At 38.5% G+C, this 14,722-nt stretch overlaps 3 protein-coding genes across 8 annotated transcripts; 1 reads left to right on the top strand and 2 right to left on the bottom strand.

The window, feature by feature from the left end:
* Positions 1 to 439: 439 nt before the first annotated feature.
* LOC112191337 (histone-lysine N-methyltransferase SUVR4) lies at positions 440 to 5,556 on the bottom strand. 5 transcript variants are annotated; one of them, XM_040517144.1, is made up of 9 exons: positions 5,271 to 5,556; positions 4,111 to 4,383; positions 3,557 to 3,857; positions 2,744 to 3,318; positions 2,008 to 2,273; positions 1,472 to 1,538; positions 1,268 to 1,318; positions 973 to 1,066; positions 440 to 710 (listed from the first exon to the last, which is right to left on the bottom strand). In XM_040517144.1, the coding sequence occupies exons 2-9, from the start codon at positions 4,303 to 4,305 to the stop codon at positions 685 to 687; spliced, it is 1,575 nt and encodes a 524-aa protein (XP_040373078.1). In that variant the 5' UTR covers positions 4,306 to 4,383; positions 5,271 to 5,556; the 3' UTR covers positions 440 to 684. The 5 variants fall into 5 exon arrangements, with proteins under 5 accessions (XP_040373078.1, XP_040373079.1, XP_040373076.1 ...); XM_040517145.1 differs by having other exon boundaries at positions 973 to 1,057; XM_040517142.1 differs by lacking the exon at positions 440 to 710 and having other exon boundaries at positions 726 to 1,066; positions 5,261 to 5,556.
* Positions 5,557 to 9,998: 4,442 nt separating this feature from the next.
* Positions 9,999 to 11,927, bottom strand: LOC112192439. Its single transcript, XM_024332183.2, has one exon. The coding sequence runs from the start codon at positions 11,624 to 11,626 to the stop codon at positions 10,370 to 10,372; it is 1,257 nt and encodes a 418-aa protein (XP_024187951.1). The 5' UTR covers positions 11,627 to 11,927; the 3' UTR covers positions 9,999 to 10,369.
* A 1,223-nt stretch (positions 11,928 to 13,150) lies between these two features.
* LOC112195064 (plasmodesmata-located protein 2) lies at positions 13,151 to 14,430 on the top strand. Of its 2 annotated transcripts, none has more exons than XM_024335411.2 (2): positions 13,151 to 13,941; positions 14,190 to 14,430. In XM_024335411.2, exons 1-2 carry the CDS (start codon positions 13,182 to 13,184, stop codon positions 14,321 to 14,323), a joined length of 894 nt encoding a protein of 297 aa, XP_024191179.1. In that variant the 5' UTR covers positions 13,151 to 13,181; the 3' UTR covers positions 14,324 to 14,430. The 2 variants fall into 2 exon arrangements, with proteins under 2 accessions (XP_024191179.1, XP_024191180.1); XM_024335412.2 differs by having other exon boundaries at positions 13,151 to 14,004; positions 14,190 to 14,325.
* The last annotated feature ends 292 nt before the right edge of the window (positions 14,431 to 14,722 follow it).

Here is a 14,722-nt window from a genome sequence, read left to right as displayed (position 1 = left end):
TGTTTAAAAACTATATTTTGTTGTTGGAAAAAAAAATTAATAAAAAAGAAAAGAAATAAAACCTTGTTAAGAAAAAATCAGGTCTAGAAACACAATTATCAATAATGTAAGTTTGTTAATTTATGAATGAAATTTCATCTTGATCGAAAAGAGAGAGAGAAAAAAAACACAATTCTAGAACAATGCTTTATTCAGGGAAGGCATAGACCATATTATAAGCGGTCTACATCAGAAGCTAAAACTCAAACACGAAGTCGTTCGGTCAGTTTTCAACGACATTTTGAAAGACTGAAAATCATACAACAATGCCCTGATTCTGATCTACAAAATATGTCTGATCTCATTTTAACCATGGGGAGCTCAGAACTCAAATACCTCAACATATTTTTTTAATAACAATGGAATTTGAGTGAGGAACTCAAAGAACAGTAGCCTTGTACAACACCCGTGTACAACACTGGTACAAAATCTCAAAGAAGAGTAACCTTTGTACAATTGTACCCTGATCTACGATATCTGTTTAATTTTCTCTAGCATTCTAATCTCAATCGAACAAACAACAATACAAGACTAATACAAAAATTCTGTAGTTCTGCAGCAAATGTGGCTAATGCCAAATGGGCTTCAAAGATTAACAAAATGAAGCCAACTAAAGCAAGTTTAAGTACAACAATTAGTCATTGGTCATCCAAGATTCACCACTTTTTTCCCTGCACATGAAAACATATCAACATATGATAATCAGAAGCTGTTAAGAGGAGCTAAGATAAAGAGATGAAGTGTAAAATTTTCAAAACTAGAGCAAATGCACATGACCATGGTCATTTCTTTAGGCTCCACTGTGCCCAAAGACAAAATTTTAAATTTTGCCTCCGCCACAGAGTTCCCATGTATTTTTCATTGTCTTCACAGCAGAAGATACCAGTCACATTTGTCTCAGAAAATGAAAAAGAAATGAAGATGTACACCAACCTTTCCGTTTTTTGCTTCTGCAGTATTCACTGCCACAAGTGCAGTGAAATGCCTTTATAGGATGATCTTCATCATCAAAATCAATCTGATAGTCCTATAAAATGATATCTCAGATCATTTATCAACAAAGATATTCAACCCACATCATCTGAATTGACTGATTCAAACTTATGGAATCAGTCAATTGGGATCACAAAAGTTAGATATGGATAGAACATTCAACAATTGGCATAGCACTTAAAATAGCATGCAGAATAGGTAACTCAAGTAGTAGATAAGAAACAAGCTCACTCACCCAAGTCAACTCTTCAAAGGCATTCACTTTCCTGGTAGTGAAAAAGGCAAGCTGCATACAATGAGCAGAATGAAGATATCAGCGTTGCTTCTTCACACAGTCACAATGTATAATCAATCAAACAGAAAGACCATTTAAAATGTTACATCACGAATGTAATTGAGCATGTGTTGGCAGTTCGTAATGAAGCAGCCAAATTCATACATGATAATAATGGCGGTCAGGAGTCTCCACTTGAACTGGGATATCAACCAAGTTTCCATCAAAGCATCTGGAATTGTAAAGGGAATTAAACATAGAGTGAGACAAAGAAACAGAGAATATAATCATTGAAAACCATCTATGAAATGCATTAGGGTCATTTCTCAAGACAAGTTATTAAGCTTCTCCCAAATTTACAAGAACAAGATTTTTAGGAGAAACAGAAACCAACAGAAGTTTACTAAAAGCAGACAAATTTATAGTTGGATGATCTTTGTCAACATTAATGAATTGAAAATTTCTTTTATTACAAAGAGGTGAGGAATAGAGACAAACTTGCTAGAACTTCTGCAATCCAAGTTCTAAACCACAGGCACCAAAGTGAATGGTGTAGTAATGGACTATAATGCAGATCTAATTATAGGAAATATGACCTGCTTAGCCAAAAACACAAGGCTAAGGCTTAACCTAAAACACAAGGCTAAGCAATGAACAAACTCACCAAGATAAGGAAATTCACATGGACTGGAAAATATTACCTATGATTGATAAACCTTGCAACATTTCCATGAAGCGTCCCATCCAGACACAGGGCATCCTCATCCCTCAAAATCTGTTCTGACCCCCAATCTGCATCTAGTGTGACTGGGTATGTATGTCTGTCATTGCCATTGCTTTTCATATTCCGATTATATAACTCTGTATTGGTCAGTATCTCCCCGACATATTCACAGACGAAGGATCCTTTCTCCAAGACCTCTAAGGTTCTAACTCCCCAGCCTTTTCCTTGAGAAGTCCAGAACACCTGAAGCATAGTTTGTTAGGACGCCTAATTATCTTCATACAACAAATATTATGACCTAAATGGCTAAATAACATCAATGTCAATATAAACATTCTGAACAAGAAGTATTAAACTAATTTTTGCTTTGTAGCCAAACAGTTGATGCTTCAAGAAGAAACTACATGATCAATACAGCGATAAACACAATCTAGAATCTCTGAATCTCTGATTAAAAAAAATGAAAATCTTGGTTGAACAGTATGCAGCTTCAACTAGCTAGTTCTTTACAAATAACAAAGATAGCAACATTTTTTAAGAGGTCAGGAGAAAGAAACAAGTATTTGTGGCTTCATTCAAAATATACCTTTTGAAAATTAAAGTTGAGACAATATGAAAGTATCAAACTTCATTTTAGTCACAGGAACATGCATTTCAGATGCTACTTAATTAGCCAGATAAGATATCGATGATAAATGTAATGTGAGACTGACCTGCAACTTGCATGAAATCCCCCTTTGGACTACTCTGTTTCCACATTGCACGTCACATCCACATTTTCTCCAACACTCTTTAATAAACTGTCGGACCACGTGCCCTTTGCAGCTTTCCGGCATGTCTTCATTCTTAGACCTCTCAATAGGGCAATCTTGACAGTAAACATAATTTTGCTTCTCTGGTTCCCTCACCAGAGCCATATGCTTACTTAGAAATTCTTCTTTCAGCAGACCTTCTGGTGTGTACACAAACTCCCCACCAGTTTCATGAGCACATGCACACGGTAATGCAGATGAAAGACAATCTCCGGAACAATCCAGACAGCAATCCTCATCCGCAATACGAGAGAGTGAAATATTTAGATGGGCATTTTCGTATATTATGTTGTGTGGGATGTAATTGAACTTTGGCAAGCTCCCATTTCCCACTTCATCTACTAAGGATATCGCCACCTTCTCAGTTGATTTTGTTATGTCTGATATACATCTGAGTGGCTTCTTATCCTCACAAGTGATAGGTGCAGCATTTGATTCTGGCTTGGGTCGTTGTATTCTAGCAGCTCCAACTGGTCCTGTAACACATAGGTAATAGCTAAGGCTTATTCGATAGGATATGTAAAGGAAAAAGATATAATATATTTAGAGGCCCCCATTGTCTTCATTATTCATGCATCCAAGCAGCTAACCAAAACTTTTGCAGCCCAACAAATTGCCCAGCAAAAGATGCAGCCAAGAAACAGTAGGAAGGAAACATTTTTGACCCCTAATTGTAAAAGAAACTAATACCATGCAAGGGAAAAAAATATATACCCGGACGTCTTATTGAGGTTGGTCCTGCAGAAACTGTAACATCATCTGTAGATACCTTGTTTTTTGGCTTCGTGAAATTGTTCTTGTGATTACTACACGAGACTGCAGAAGCTGATGCCCGCTCAGGATGTACTGATCCATCTCCAGAGTCCAAATGACGGGTAGATCGATGATTTCCATTGTGTCTGGAATGTCCGAGGGAGAATTCAGAACTTGATCCAGTTCTGAAAGATGCCTGGTCTTCCTCCTCAGTCAAATGACGTCTTTTACGTGGTTTTTGATCTCTCTGCTCGTCATCTTCCTATTGAGAGAAAAGGTAAGAAGTCAACCTTAACTGGTACAATTCTACTGTTTCTTGTATACATGCTAGCTGCACTTGTTACACCTCTACTTACATGTTCCACGAATTAGTTATTCTCAAATAATTTAAAGTGGAGGTCTAGTTCTTGTTCAACACTTAAACTACTAACGAAAACACAGTCTTATAGTGGCTTCCCAACAGAGACATAAATGTCACACACACACATATATATAAAGAAATCTAAAGGAACTACCTTCTCCTTCAACTCAAAGTATGTATCAATTAGAACCCTGTAGTTGTCTGCTTCAATAGGCTCCCAGTTCTCGTCAAAAGCTTGATATAAGCGCCGGAGGACAGGTTTAATGTCTTCTTTACTAATTCCCACGGCATTTGCGGCTTTATAAGCATTGGCAAGGTGCTCTCTAAGTTGCTCTCTAGTGGGAGCCATTGCTAATCCAAAAGTTGATGAACACTTGATCTGATACTAATTCAGAGGTCAATTGCTCTTTATGCTCAGTGCTGCTACCTGCAAAAGTATGTGCAGCTTGTGAAATAAAGCACACAACACATAGTCTTTATAGTTTACACACAACCAGTTTATTTTGGATGCCTTGTTAAGTTTTTTTTCCCAGTTCCTTTTGTTCTCTGCATTTTATTAACATATAGAAGTAAGAATCAATGGAGTCCTTGAAGCAATGCAAACACAGGGAGATCACTTATACTTTAAATTTCTAGCAAGTGCTCTCATAATCCTTACTTTTGTTGGATTTGAGGCTCAGGGGCTGAGATATCAGTCTTTTCTGCTCAACCAACACCCCCTTTTCCCAAATTAGAATACCAAAGCCATATCAAGATGAAAAACAAAACTTTTTATTTATTCTTTCATTCTCCATATGTGTTGTCAGCAGTCATACATGGCACAAGAGAAACTACTCAAAACTTAGTCCCCAAAAAAAAAATACTCTAACTTTCACAAACTGAAAACCCACAAAACAAAACCCATTTTTATAAGGTTCTTTTTGGTTCCCAGAAAATGAAGCAAAATGGGACTCTCAAGTTCTATCCTTTATTGCACTCCACAATATTCTCCAGAACCAAAAAGACACTTGCATGCAATGCCGTTCCAATATCCATCAAAACCAAAACAAAAACCTCCATTTGGGTACCAAGAAAATGCAAGAGAAAATAGAAACCCAGGCTTTCTCTTCCTCAGCCACAAGGATTCCCACTAACCAAGCAAGAAGTAGAAACAATACAAAAAATCACAAGCACACAGTGTACCATTTTTTCCAGCCTAATAAAAAACCATTGATCAAGCTACTCAAAACAAAGTTTAACTTTAAAGAAAACTACACAAACTTTCACACACACACACAGCTAAAACCCCAGAAAACAAGACTCACTTTTTATTACCTTTTTGTTTTCTTCCCCAGAAAATGCAAGAAACTTGGGGATCCCGAATCATCACCGTTATTGCATTCCACAACAAACCCACTATTACATGCATCACAAATCCACTACCCACCAAAATTCTAACAAAAAACTCCATTTGGGTTCCCCAGAAAATGCTGAAGAAAACAGACACCCAACTCCTCTCTTCCTCTACCACAACCCAAACAAGAAGCAATCCAAAACCAAACCCACACATTATAAGCCTTCACAATCTTCACCAAGGCTAAAACCCCTCTCTGGTTCTCAGAAAAACCCATAACAAATGAACCCAAGAACCCGTTTTTCACACTAACCAAGATAAATAAACAGAGGTTAATACAGATTGTACGGCAAAACCCATAGAGTATCTGACAGTAAAAAGTCAACACTCTCAACCAAAAAAAATATTTCACCGCTACATGAGCTAAACAAGTTTGACACTTCTGGTTTGAAAATGAAAAATTCAAGCAAAATTTCAACAACAAAATCAAGAAAACACAAGAATGAAGAATCTCAAACTCTCTATATATATAATCAAATAATGTACCTTTTCGATTAATCACGCTGTTTCGAGCTCTCGAAATATCACTACTTGTTAGTGAAGCTAAGTAGCAATGTTTATGAGAATGCTAGCAATCTTTCTCTCCCTTTTTATAGTGGCTCCACCACCTCTCTCTCTCTCTCTCTTTGTCGTCCGTGCCGGTCACGTGACAGAGAGTCCACGTTAGATGGAGTTTGTTTCCGCAGGAACGGTGAACGGAGGCCCTTTTTGTTTTGACTGTGAAGGAAAAAAAAAACACGAGAGAAACCACACCACCAATTTCAATAGTGTGAGAAAGAAAACAGAGTCTAAATAAAGAAGAAGAGGCCTTGTGAGTCGTCACCTATTGCTTTGCTTGGACTCAGGGAGGTACAACACAAAATTAAAGAGAAAAGTTACAAGAATTAAGTAAATCAAAACTTCAAGGATTAGACACAAAGAGACCCAAATTCGATCTGAATTGATGGAATGACCTAACTTTGCTTGGACTAATGGAGTGATGATCATGAAGGGTGCATGTGTGGTCCTTTTATTTTGGTCGATGGTCCTGGTTTGATTATGGTCGTGGGCTTAGTCAGTTTGGGTAAAAGTATTTTGCCTTTTTGGGGTAGGCGTTATTAGCAAAAATGTCACACTTTTTTGCTTTTTCTTAGATTTTCTTTGGTGTAATTTACCAAAAATTGTATAAAACATTTAAAAACCAAATTTTCCATGTGACAAGGGGAATTTTTTTAGAAATTGTTTTATGTGACAGAGTTATTGAGATACGTGTAATTCTCATCTATAGTACAACTGTGCATTGCGTAATCCTAACTATGTGGTGATATTGAGATTTTCGACATTTTCGGTACCCTCATATATTGTTTGCGTTTTGTATTTGTATTTGTGTTTGGAACTCGATCAGTAATTTTTCGTCTAACAAGCGAATAAAACATGTATTGTTGTTTTTTTTTTTTTAATACTTTTGTACTTCACATTTTTCAAAACAACTCATTAAATTTCTCGTATTTTGAAATCAAAAGTATTATACATGTATAATATATGATTCTCAAGTTTTTGGATTTCACAAGTGTTATTTAGTAAAAATAAATATAAATAAATATTTTAAAATAAAAAAATTAATTAATTAAAAATATTTTACTGAACTTTTTGTAAATTATTTGATGAAATGTCTGAATAATACACATACATATTTTTTGCATATTATGTGGTTGGGAAAGAACTTGGATACTCTTATACGTTTTTTAATAAAATGGTTGGACAACGAATAGACCTCTAAATAAATTATATACGAGAAACATGTAAATGGAGGTGCAACTAGTACGTGTAGCTAGCCTATAGATATACGAGAAACTGTTTTCGCTTTATTTTCAGCAGCGAGAGGAACAGAAGAGAGATCAAATACCATGTTAAATACGTTGTGGCCAAGGCGGAAGACAATGCTTCTTACAGAACCGAATAATCAAGCGTCGAACATTCCGGTGACAGTAGAAATGACCCTTCTTCCGGTCAGGCATGTGGCCTCAGGAAAGGGTCAGTACATCTTGAAAGGGCATCACCATCTGCATGCATTCTCGTCGCGCAGTAATCAGAATAACGACTTCATGAAGCTGGAGGATAAGGTATGCACAAATGTTGCTGGTGTTTCTGCAGAATCAAACTTCAATGAGACGTCCAGGTATATCTCTGCCCCGAATGATCGATATCATTTTCTTGTACATCAGGGGTCGAATACTTTCCTTTATTCCTACTCTTTCTATTGGCTGCATATTTGATTGGACAAGTTGTTGGACTATAAAAAGTTCTAGTTGGATACTTAAGATGCATGAAAAAAAGAAGGGGCAGGTCTATGAATATGACTGATATCTTTTCATATATATATGTTATTGAACTATTGAACATATAAATGGAGGTGCAACTATTGAACTAGGCCTAGCTATAGCTAGCTAGTACCTTTGTGTTACAAAACCAATGGAGGGAGCTACTAGAATACAACGACCTAAGGCAGATTCAAATGGTGCACCCATCACTAGTGAGGAAAATATATAAGCCATTCAAATATAGATCGATCAGACGTAACAAAATCAACTGAAGAAGGGGCAACATCCTTAGAAGACAAAGTTGGATATTTGAGAGCTTTGCCAGAGTAACATATGCATCCCACAAAACATACTATACCAAAAATGCTATCTCATCCCACAGTTCTAATACGAGTGAGAGAGAAGTAACAGAGAATCCAGAGAGAGAGAGAGAGATGTACGTTCATTCAAATTTGTCATTCTCGTTGCTTTTTGGGCCGAGCTGGCAGCTTGTTCGACTGGGCAAGAATTTTGTCAACCCATTGCCCTATTTCTTGAACTAGGTCAAGAAAATCTCAATTTTGGTTGGTCAAGGAGAAACCGATGGAAGCAACAATTTGGTGTTTGAGGGTCACCACGTCACCCAATCCATGTTTTGGCCGATCAAGGAGGAACCGGTGGACATGCTCTAATATCATTTGAAATACTTACTTGATTTGCATGTGTAGCCTGTGTTACTGTTGTTTATCATTCTATCCAAGCACTTTGGACGATCTTGATATGAATTTAATCAACCATGAAGTAAATTGCATTGGGCTTCATGATTTGAGCTACACTAATTATCATATTTAATTGGTTTTACTCATTTCAATCGGCACCCAGTAATGATGGTGTCATCTTTATGCCTCTTTCATTACATGAGAGATTATCAAATTCCGACAATTTTAAGTTCTTTAACCCAGTGTATGTCTCATAAATTTTTACATAACAATTTTCCTTTTTTGTTGTTTTCCCCTAACAAAACATTGTTTCCACACTCAACAATTGTATGGTATAATAGTATTTAACATGTGAACTATGAACTTTTCTATTTTGGGCATGCATACATAAGCAATTACCATAATCACGTTTTTTTTTAATAAAATCATAACGAATTGTCATTCATCTTAAGGGCCGTTACATACTCTATTTTTGTCATTATTAGATAAATAAGAAGTTTGCGGTGATATCACAGCGATATATAGAATGAGTACACTCATTCAACAATTTCATGCTCGCTTAAAAAAGTAAAGCTTATAAACCATGATATTGATCACTTCGTCATAGTAAATGGGCACAGTACAGACACAAAAGTGCATAGCTTCTTTAAAAATAGAGAATTATTAGAAAGGTATAAATAACTAATTAGAACTAAGCCCGAAGGAAAGTGCCAACTCAAAACCCAGCAAGCTTGGCCTGACCCCAGCCCAGTCTCCATCCAGGCCGATTTGACCCACGCCATCTTGACTCAACCCGCTTCGCCACGATCTGTGCCACCCAGATCGACCCGCACTGCTACGAATCAGCATCCCAACGACCCACGCCACCATCGATTTGGTACCATGACCCAGTCTACGTCACCCATGAGTCTGCCACGACCTATGCCTTCGATGAAATTCCGACGTTGCACAACATAACCACCATGCCTCAAAGACTTTGCACCAGAACTCGCCGCCAAAACGCCATTGCCATAGCCTTGAGCGACAATATTTCCAAGTAGCCCTCCCAAGCAATGGCAACAAAAACTCCCTACACCGGGATGATGCCAGAGACCTGCCTCATGCGGGAGTAGCTGTACGAGAAAGAGAGATGGAAAACGAGAAAACCCTAGGGAGCAGCGCGTTCATGGGAGATCAATAGTTTACTTATACCATGATCGATCACGTTTTAACAAAAGAAAACAATTAAACTGTCGATGTTGGAATCATTTATTGAAAGTACATTATATCTATACCTATATCTATACTATTATTAAGAGAAGAGAGCTTGCTCTCCATTATTGATTTTTTTAACTAATTTATCCTTAATATATTAAAATACTTTGAATCAGAAAGAATCAATATGAATAATAAAGTCAATTAATCTATACTATTATTAAGAGAATAGAGCTTGCTCTCCATTATTGATTTTTTTTACTAATTTATCATTAATATATTAAAATATTTTGAATCAGAAAGAATCAACATGGATAATAAAGTCAATTAATAAAATATAAAAAAAAAAATTTTAATGTGGTGGAACGTGCAGGATGAAAACTCCCACTATTTTTAACTACCAAAAAAAGAAAAAAAACTTTCCTACTCACACGGTGTGTGTAGGCCAAGGCTAGTATACAAGATTACAAGTTACACCAATAAAAGGAAAAGGTTATATCCACTTTTTACATTTTTTGGTAAGAACAGCTGAGAGGAGTTACATTGTCTTTTCTTCCTTCTCATCCTTTCCATCTCCAAATGAACATTGTGAACAGTAAAAGTAAAATAAGTAAAAAGCAGAAAAAGAATTAGAATAATCCAGAGAGAGGAGGCTCTAAATTGACCAGTGTTACACCCTATATTCCTCTAACTCTAAGCACCAATCGATCTTCACCCAAGCGACTCAGTAACGTTCAACCCCAACACAACTCGATATGATTATAAAGCACACCAAATTTGTGACATTAACACTTGATTTAGTCTCCGGGAAGAAATATTTAAGGTGTGTTATCGTACGTACGAGTCATCATCGTAAGTAAGTTCAGATGGGCTAAGATGAACTTTGCCACTACTCTTCTTCTTGGACTTACCTTTGCCACCACAAGATATAGAAATCTCGCAACCTAATGCAAAGCAGGAGAACAACCCTGCGCGGTTACTCCGGCTCCTCCGCCTCGGCTTCGGGTGGATGCTCCGATGCGTCGATGGCATCAGCTTCAAATTCGAATTCTTGGTGTCATACACTGGTGGCAACTCGGTGCGCCACCTCTCAATCTTGGTCTTCAACCCTTCCACACTGTCTTCGTCCGCCCACTCGTCCATCAACGAGCTCCCTGACTCTGTGTGCGATGCCCCATGCGGCAAAGGGTAAATTCCCTTTGCAATAGCGGCCGCCACAACAGAAGGTGACGGCCCCACGTCCGAGCATAAGGACCCATTCACCATGGAGCCACCATTTACCATGGAGCCATTGCCATTAGGGTTGTTAATGGCCTTTGTCCCATTTTTAGGAGTCCCACCTTTCTTAGGCGTCCCTCCTTTCCTAGGGGTCTCATCTTTCGTGGCAGAACTAACCTCCGAGCCATTCACAATAGAACTTCCAATGCAGATGGAACCCGGAGGCTTCTTCGTGTAATTGTTACGTGCATTGCATATAGAGCTCCCCGGCTTGCTCTTCGAAAAGCCGTAATCACTTGTGGTCCGTTCACTCTGCGATCTGTACAAGGCGTGAAGTTTATCGTCCATTTTTGAGTCATTGTTTTTCGACGACTTTTTGTTGCTTTTTGCGTCCATGATATCCCAATATCCGACGGCGGAGGCACTAAGCTCGCTGTAGAGCGGCATGCTACGCATGGTGTTGTCCAAAAGGCCCAGTCCCACGTTGAGAATCCCCTGAGGCCGGCCGGAAGGTCGCCGGAGCTGGATGGCCATGAACCGCATCTTGGAGTTGTTTTGGAGATTACTGACGACGATAGCGGCAGTGCCGATGAGGACATCCCGGAGCCACGCGGAGGCGTAGATCTCGATCATGATCTTGGAGGTGTCGTCTTTGAGGAAGTCCTCGCCGACGCGGAAGACGAACTTCTCGTTCCACGTAGGGTTGGTGTGGCCGTTCTGGTCCACACGTGTGGTTAGCTTCCGCTTAGGGTTGACCCACGCGACGGCGAAAGTCCGCATAGACTTGGACGCCGCCGCGATGTCCTGCGCCGAGATCAGGTTGATCTCGAGGAGCTGGAACGCCGACGTAAGCGGTAGCCTCGGCATGGTGGTGTTGGTGGTGGTGGATGAGTGGGAATAATTAATTGCTGCCGCAAGCAGCCAAGCACAATTAGGAACAAATGCAGTTGTTGCATGCAACGTATTGGATGTAACAACAATGAGCAATGAAACTATGAACGGATTAATAAATGCTATTACGAATTATTGATTTAGATAGAGAACTTGAATACTAACGCGATCACGACAATGACTACGGTGGTAGATGACCGAAGGTAGTCGTGACCGGGCCGCCGGGGACGGGTGCTGAGATGAAGAGAGAATGTGCGGCACTTGGAAATGGTTTGTGGACAGAGGCTTATATTGAAGCCGTGGTGTTAGGGAAGGTTGTTACACATCAAGCTTTTAGCACCGTTCGTAACTTCTCATAACAAATTGGGTTGGCAAAGAAGGAAGAGAAAGGGCCTAGCTGGCTTGCTATGACTCTCAGTCGGATCGATGTAAATTTGGTTGTTAAATAAAATTTACCTTAGTGGTTAATTATAATGCGAATTAGGTCCAACCCTCTTAACAAAATGGTTTTTTTTTTTTTTTTTTACTCTCAGTCAGATGAAAATTTGGTTGATCAATAAAATTCACTCCATTGGTTATTAGGGAAAACAAAAAATTATAAGCTAATTAAAGTTTCTCTCCTGTACTAAGTTCACAGTAACTAATAACAAAAAGTACGTATTACTATTCACTGTTGCATTTTGTTTTAACCGCATGAAATATTTTTGTTTTGTTTCCCGTCTTTCTCAAATTAGAGTGTCTAGATTTTGATTAGATTTGTAAACTAACAAAAAACTGTTATATTATGCTTCTGATTTTTTAGAATCAATATCAATTTCTTAAAATTCACACTCATGGCCAACTTAGGAATTAGATATAGATTTCATGGACTTTTCAAATTTATATAAGCACCTACCTCCTTTGCAAACAACTCCCTCACGCGAAAAAATGAAAAAAACAATAACAAAATGAAAGTAACTCCAAACATTTGTGATTTTGGTTGATTATGCTAGTTCGCGCAATCTATTTACTATTGTATGATTATAGTTTATAACCTTACTATATATGATGTTCCAAATACTTTTTTATCTTGACAATTTGGGCAAATAATTCAACTCACTCTGTACTACTCTTGTAACTCAAGTTTAGTGGCAGTTTAAAAGAAAAACATCTTCCAATTACAAAAAACAGTAACACACGCAAGAATATCACATTTTATGTAACTTGTGTGACCAACTTACATAATTCAAAATGGTAATACCTAACCATAAGAAACCTTTCTCCTTGTTTTAGTAACTTTTGACGCTGATTCAAAGCAGTTGCAGCGCCTTAGTTCAGGGTTTTATAGGTACAGAACTATAGATAACTTTGCGCGCACTTTCTTAGGAATTTTTTTTTTATACTAGTTTCCTTCAAGTTAGATACAGGTCGGTAGGAAAAAATAACCATAAGCATCAACAAAATATAAACACTAATCGGAAAATGCACTTTGTTTCTTTTGCCTCAACTTATATCATGCATTGTCTTCAGACCCCAACAAAATCAACCCCAAATGGATTCAACCTCGAAACCATTCTCTCATGTAGTGTTTCTCTGTTTCGCAGCCCTGTTTCTCTCGTCTGTGATATCAATCTCCGATCACAGTTCATTAGTGTACAAAAACTGTGCAAACCAAACATTCACAACCACAACTCCTACTAGTCCTCACACACAAACCCTCAGATCTCTTTTCCAACAACTGACCGCCCACTCAAACCAGTCCAAGTTCTTCAAACACACCGAATCAACAGACGACGATGAGATCTCCGGTGTATACCAATGCCGGGGAGACATCACTAACCAAGAGTGTCACAGCTGCGTGAGCACGCTTCCGGATATCTCCAACACGATGTGCAGAGAGTCCGTGGCGGCCAGGGTTCAGCTCCACGGGTGCTACATGCACTACAAGCTCGAGGGGACCGACACTGACGACTCCAGCAAGGAAAGTTTGCTGCACAAGAGTTGTGGCGAGGGTGGTGGATCCATCAATGGGGGTCCGGGCGGGTTCGAGGAGATGATGAGAGCAGCGTTTGGGGTTTTGGAGAATGGTGTGGTGAGTGGTAAAGGGTTTTTCAAGACGAGGTATGAGTTAGTGGACGTGATGGCTCAGTGTGAAGGAGGGTTGGGGGGTTGTGAATGTGGGGAGTGTGTGAGTAGTGGGGTGCAGATTGCTGAGGAAGAGTGTGGTGGTTCGGTTTCCGGTGAGATTTATTTGGCGGAGTGCTTCTTGAGCTTTGCTTATCATCCAGATGATGAGTCACACCCAGGCCCAGGTAAATCAATCACATGCATCCAAAAGACCAAAAGTGATGAGGTGACACATTTCGAGTAAATAGGTATAATCTTGTATGTTTAGTGTTATATAATAATCAACAGATGAATCAGAGGGTTTAGAATGTGATTAATTAGCTAGCTTTTATAATATGAAATCAATCATGTTCGTTTTAGGGCGCTACTCTATATGCGTATATGTGACAAAATATTACCCTAATGTGAGATATGCTTATTCTTTGGCATGCAGGTGAAGAACAGAAGGACAAGAAAGATAGCAACGGGAAAACGTTAGCAATTGTTGTGGGAGGGGCAGCAGCTTTGTTTTTTGGGCTCATCTTTTTGTTGTTCCTCAAATCTTGGGGAAAGAAAGATGAATACTAGGTTAACTAAATTGATTTGTAACATGTATAATATATACGGGTTCCACAGTACGTTTTCAGCTTTCACTTTTGCTTACTTGCAAAATTACTGTCTTTAAGTAATTCTCAGAAAAAAAAAAAAAATACAGACTTTTCTTCATCTTGTTTGCTCTCGAAAAGAAAAAGTGAAAAAGTTCCAAAATTAGAAAAAGTGTGTTTGCTTGAGTAGTAAGTTCGTGTTCTTTAAGCCAGTTTGTAAACATACTCACATAGAGCCTCCTAAGTCGTTGAAGAGGGAGGTCGGATTGAATAGTTGAAGAAGCAAGGAGCTTGGAGTAGCCATGCTGCTCGATGACTCGATCTGATCAAACACATTCTTTCCAAAACTTCATACCCATACTGGTTGGTCCACTAGATATCC

Source organism: Rosa chinensis, chromosome 3 (genome assembly GCF_002994745.2).
Source record: "Rosa chinensis cultivar Old Blush chromosome 3, RchiOBHm-V2, whole genome shotgun sequence".
NCBI lineage: Eukaryota > Viridiplantae > Streptophyta > Magnoliopsida > Rosales > Rosaceae > Rosa > Rosa chinensis.
The sequence above is the reverse complement of the archived record's forward strand: the minus strand, read 5'-3'. Positions and strand labels throughout refer to the sequence as shown.